The sequence below is a fragment of the Ochlerotatus camptorhynchus genome, unplaced genomic scaffold (genome assembly GCF_037179485.1).
Source record: "Ochlerotatus camptorhynchus isolate MF236.1 unplaced genomic scaffold, CSIRO-AGI_Acam_v1.1 ptg000511l, whole genome shotgun sequence".
Taxonomy (NCBI): Eukaryota; Metazoa; Arthropoda; class Insecta; order Diptera; family Culicidae; genus Ochlerotatus; species Ochlerotatus camptorhynchus.
The window spans coordinates 572,752-578,499 of NW_027040995.1; the positions used below are offsets into that span (position 1 = coordinate 572,752).

Here is a 5,748-nt window from a genome sequence, read left to right on the forward strand (position 1 = left end):
CCCATGTGATGCCCCTCCGGCTGCTGAGGCTGTAAGGTGACAGCTCTCCTGGCTCTTCACGAAGACGACAACAAGTTCAAAATGAATAACACAAAACTGAACGAGACGACACCGTGACGAGGTCCAAAGGCTCATCCCGTGCGGTGACGTCCCGACAGTCAGAAGAAATTAAACATATAAACAAATGAACGAGTATACAAACGAATATAACAGCTTTGGCTTTCCTAGATCTCATGGTATAGGTTAGCTTCCCTGAGGAAAACTAGCAGGGCGTCTGCAGCGGCTGAATCCTCTCCGAGTAGGTTCCGGATGCTGGAGGTGATCCCATAGGATTCCCTGAGGTCCTGGAATTCAGGACAGATGCAGAGGACGTGTTCAACGGTGGCCGGGAGATGGCAGATGGCACAGCTTTTGCGGAAGGGACCTCCGCCGCCGAAGTTATAGTAAAACCGACAGTGGCCAGTCCTCAGCCTTGAGAGCACTCTCTGATCCCGGAGGTTTGGGAGGTTCCATGCCTCCGTGGTTCCTTTGATCTTCCGGATGAAAGGCTCTCGAGTGCTGAACCACTGGTCGACCCAGGCTTTCTGTACGGTTGTTTTGATCCATCGCCGGAGATCTGGAAGGGGGACTTTGTCCGTGAATCTCGGACCCGCCGGTCCAGTTCCAGCGAGTTTGTCTGCTGCTTCATTACCAGGTATTCCGCAATGACTGGGGATCCATGTAAAAATGGTGCTGCTCGGGGCGTATTCGATGGTAGCTTGAATCCACGGGTGGGTGGGAACTGCTGAAGCTAGCTCTTGGATAGCACTGAAGGAATCAGTTAGTATTACGATTGGCTGGTTTGCTGGTGACGTGGCCGCATGGAAGATTGCGGCCGCTTCGGCCGAGTAAACGGAGCATTGTTGTGGTAAGCTGCTGCTAGCGAGTATGCCACTTCCGGATACTCCGATGCCAACGCCCGTGTTGGATCGGGAACCATCGGTGTACCGGTGAGTGTGTTCGGCGTAATGGGTTCGGAGGCGTTCGATTACTGTGCGACGGAGGGCCGCGGAGTTGTCTCCTGCTTTAAATCGATTTTTTATGTGATAGTCAATATGAATGCTGGAAGAGAGCCAGTTCTTCTCTCCGTTCCAGTGGGTCCATCGTCTGCAGGATTCTGTCCCCCTCGTCGAGGAGGAAGATTCTGCCGTTTCCTGCTGTCTTGGCGGCGAAGGATGCAGCTTTGAAGATGGTAGCGTTAATGATGCGGTACCGAAAGGGTAGAACCCCTGCTTCAACACAAGCGGAATCAGCGGGGGTGGAAGGTAGAAGGCCAGAGATTATCCTGATGCTGCTGTTGAAGGTTGGACCGAGGATCTCAACCTGCTTCTCAGAGTTGATACACGTGAGCTCTGTTCCATACAGCAGCCTACTATCGATGATAGCTTGCGCTACCCGGAAGCGAACTGCCCGATTATTAGTGCGATGGGGCCTGGAGATGGTCCGGATCAGGTTAACTCTGCTTCGGCAGTCTTTTTTGACCTGGTTGAAGTGCGGCACGAAGGAGAGGGTGCGGTCCACAAGTACCCCCAGGATACGAATGGATTTCTTGATGGGGATAGCCTGGTCGCCAATCTTAATGGCGGTCCCGTTGACCCGGTGTCTTGAAGGGCAGACGTGGCATCTGATGCTTTTTTTGGCAGAGAGCTGATAACCGGCAGTTTGGGCCCATTTTACTACGGCTGAGACCGCGGCTTGCGTGAGGTTCCGGGTGCGTGTTGTGGTGGGCCCCGTTACCACGATGAGGACATCGTCGGCGTACACAAAGATGCGGATGTTCTTTGGTAACTGGCGGAAGATTCCGTTCATCGCGATAAGGAAGAGTGTGACGGAGATCACTGATCCCTGGGGGACCCCGGTTTCCTCCTGAAAGCTCCTGGATTTGGCATTTCCGATAGCAACATGGAAAATACGGTCAGTGAGGAAGTTCCGAACGAAGTGGACCATGTGTCCGTTAAGTCCCCAGCTGACGAGTTTGGCAAGTACAGCCGGAGTCCAGGTCCTGTTAAAAGGCTTAGAGATGTCTAGTGAGACCATTTCAGTGTGGTGTCCCTGGTCGAAGGCGTCTTTCAGCACGTCTCCCAGTGTGGCGAAATAGGTAGAGGTGCCGAATCCTGACCTAAAGGCGTGTTGTCGATGGTCGAGAAGATTGTTGGTCTCCAGGAATGTCCTGAGTCTGCGATTAACCATCCGCTCGAAGACCTTGCTCATGCAGGAAGTGAGTGCGATGGGCCGGAACTTCGTCGTGTCCTTCGTGTTTTTACTCGTCTTCGGGATTGGAATAACCAGGCTCTCCCTCCAGGATGCTGGATAGGAGTCGGTGGTCCAGAGCTTGTTGAACAGGTCGAGCATCAGGACTTGCCCTTCGATCGGTAGGTGTGATAGTAGGGGGTACCCGAGTTCGTCGGGACCCGCTGATTTCCCCTTGCTCTTGCTGAGTTCAAATTTCAGCTCCTCCCATGAGAAAACCCCATTTATCCTGGTGTTAGTGTTATCATTCGGAACGTTGAAGTTACCTATGGAGGTCGGTGTGGCGTTGTTGCGGCGACGGAAGTTCTCGCTGTATCCGGGAATAGCCGAAAGCTCCGCGAAGTATTTGCCTAACTCATCGGCTACGGCTGTTGGCTCTGATACGGTGATGCCACCGGACTGCACTTGCAGTGGGGCTGAACGTCTCTTTCCGCTTAGCGCATTTACCCGGTTTCAAATGTCTGCCGAGGACTGGGAAGCGTCGATGCTGTCGAGAAAGTTCGTCCAGCTCTCTTGCTTGGCACTTCGAATCGTTTTCCGGCATTGGATGTGAAGTTCACGGTAACGTTCGAGGATGCCGTCTCTGTCAGGGTCGTCTGGTCTAGTCTTTCTCAACTTACGGAGGGCCTTTCGTCGGGCCTTCACCGCTGCCTTGGTTTCGTCGGACCACCATCTGAGAGCCTTCCGTCCGGGGATGCTGCTGGTTTTGGGTATTGAGGCGACGGCTGCTTCGAGGATTAGTTTCGTAAGGTCGGGGATATTGCCTGGATTCTGCTCCTGGATACCGGTGAGAATGGCGTTCCTGTACACCTCCCATTCGGCTTTGTCATACATCCAGCGTGGTCTACGGGTGGTTTCTGGGGCTGTGGCAGATGAGAGTTGGATCTGGATCGGGTAGTGATCGCTGCCGTACAGGTCAGCGTTGGTACACCACGTAACCTTTCCAGCCATGGAACGGCTGACCGTAGAAACATCGATAGCGGTGGCGTGTCTCCCATTAAAGAACGTCGGGTTTCCATGGTTAAGGACCGTCATGTCCTCCTGCTCGAAAGTATCCATAAGGAGGTTTCCTCTGGGATCCGAGCGAGGGCAGCCCCAGGACGGGTGGTGCCCATTGAGGTCACCAACGAACATCCTCGGTTCGGGCAACTTCCTGAAAACATCTGTCATTTTGTTGGCAAGATTTGACACGTACGTTCTCCCCGAATTTCCTTTTATTAAATATGCTTTTGTAAGTAGTTTGACGATTAATAAATAATAAAGAAATAAATAAAAGCTCTGATAAATGAGTATTTTATGGCTTAAACAGCATGGTTGGTTGGTTTACAACATTCTTAACAGCTTCATTTTAAGTCATTATGTGAACTTGAAAATTCCCGTTACATAATCGTATAGCATTCTAGGCAGCTTCTTACTAACTTGTGCAAGATATAGGAAAATATATGGATTTTTAAGGAAAAAAACACACGGTAAAAGAAAATCACAAATGTTGGTCCGAAAAGGTTTAAAGATTCTTACGAAAGCAACGTGAACTTCGCGGCAGTTCTGAAGATGTCATGGCAGTTCCATGAATATCAGGAAAATAGCGAGAACTTCAAAGAAGTTCCGAGAACTACAGGTCGATTTATGTATCATAAGGACGGTTTAATTTATTTCAGGAGCATATTGGGAAGGTCCAAGAAGTTTCTAAAATTGAAGTATAGTCCAGAAAAATTTCAGAAACTTCACAGGGAGGTTAAGAGATCTAACGATCAATTACAGATCATCATCAGTTAATTAGTGAGAACTTGAGGGAACCTGAACTTCAAAAAATATTATAGATTTCCTGGGCAGTCCCATTAGTTTTACATAAACAATTTTAGAACTTTGAGGGAGTCCTGAGGAATTAAAAATTAAATGCTTATAATTTCAAACTGTGATAATATAATCAATGTTCCGAAAAATTTCTGAACACTTTGGAAACTTCAGAGGCATAAAGAACTTCAAGGCAGTTCCACGCTAAATGACGAATCGGAAAAACTTGATCTTCTCCGACTGGCATTAAACTTTAATTGTTTGTTATGGGCAATGTTTCACATTTTTTGCTAAAATTCGACCGTTTTGGATCTTGAAAAAAAATTCAAAATGGCGTCATTGGAATTCTATTAAAAGTTATAGCACGAAAACTGTACTTCTGATCAAAATGATGTCTGATACAAAGTTGAAGAGAAAAATAATTTCACTCTGGGAAAAATATACAAACAAATGTTTGAGTAATTTCAAGTAATAATTCTATAACAACGATGAAAACCTGGATTGCTCAAAATGTAGGCGTATGAACATTGGAAACTTTTGAAATGTTCAAAATTGTGGCACAAATCGTAGAACAGGATATTTTGTTATGAAATGTGTACCTATAACACAATTTTTGAGTCATTTTAAATCATTTTCTGTAAAAAAAATCACACAACTGCGTGCCAAAAAAAAGGTTCAACCATTTCCCACGAATTTTTAATTTTAAAGTGTTCATAGTTTACACCATTCTAAAAGCTTTTATATTTCATTGGCTATTTACTGTAAAACGAAAATCAAAAATTGAACATGGACATATTGAGAACAATTTTTTTTTTAATTATATGTAGATGAAAAGGAAGTAATCTCGGACTAAATGCCCCTAATTTGGGCCCATACATAAATTCAGCAATCGACTAAATTTCCAATAGTGACCATAAATATTCATTAGTTTCGGCATCTAGATAAAATTGATAAATATCAGATTTTTAGCGATGAGCCGAATCTTAGATGTATAAGCCAAGATTAGAATCATTTACCCTACCTAAAATAAATAAAAAAAGCACATTTTTTGATAATTTTCCCCAAAATTCTAGATCTACGATTTTTATTCAGTTGTCAAGTGTTAATACATTCAAAGTGTTTTTATGTTACTTCATACGCGAAGTTAACGATTTTCAGAGATGGTTGGAAATGCTTACATGAAGCTTTAGTGTGATGATTTATTAGCTAGAGAATGATCTTTAGAAGAGGGTAGGTGGATAGTTCCGTTAGAGTACGGCAGTATGAAAATTGAATAGAAGTTGAAAATGAGCGAAGGGCCATTAATGCGACAGTTTTTAGAGATAGACGCACATTTTTGCCTAACCCGTACGATGTACGCGGGGACTTGAAGTATGTCTCCAAGTCCACAGGCAAAAATGTGCGTCCCTCTTTTTGCTCATAAACTGACTGCGGCTGTGGAATAGTTCTAGCGACGTTTTCATCACTACCTAAAGCCCCACGTCGCGAGAGCATTTCCAGTCGATGGTGTGTTATAATGCAGTTCTTCTTTACCCAACTATTGTGTTGCTCCTCTCGTCATGACCAACGTGATCATCTCAGAGAGAAAGCAGTAGGGTGGTAGTTGCGTGCTGTACCATCATCAGCATTGTTGAACTGCTCCGCTCATACTGCTAATAAAGCAAA

The 5,748-nt window shown here is 45.9% G+C and overlaps 1 protein-coding gene across 1 annotated transcript; it reads right to left on the bottom strand.

Moving 5' to 3' along the window:
• Positions 1–224: 224 nt before the first annotated feature.
• Positions 225–3,423, bottom strand: LOC135712888 (uncharacterized). Its single transcript, XM_065235975.1, has 3 exons — positions 2,910–3,423; positions 1,267–2,705; positions 225–1,220 (listed from the first exon to the last, which is right to left on the bottom strand). The coding sequence occupies exons 1-3, from the start codon at positions 3,421–3,423 to the stop codon at positions 225–227; spliced, it is 2,949 nt and encodes a 982-aa protein (XP_065092047.1).
• Positions 3,424–5,748: the final 2,325 nt, after the last annotated feature.

Excerpts from the sequence above, each read along its gene's own strand:
- LOC135712888 (XM_065235975.1), bottom strand. The coding sequence starts at position 3,423 with ATGTTCGTTGGTGACCTCAATGGGCACCACCCGTCCTGGGGCTGCCCT. Across the intron at positions 2,706-2,909 it reads GGCCCGACGAAAGGCCCTCC|CCCCACTGCAAGTGCAGTCC; the intron begins GTAAGTTGAGAA and ends AGAGACGTTCAG. Across the intron at positions 1,221-1,266 it reads CCGCTTGTGTTGAAGCAGGG|CTGCATCCTTCGCCGCCAAG; the intron begins GTTCTACCCTTT and ends CCATCTTCAAAG.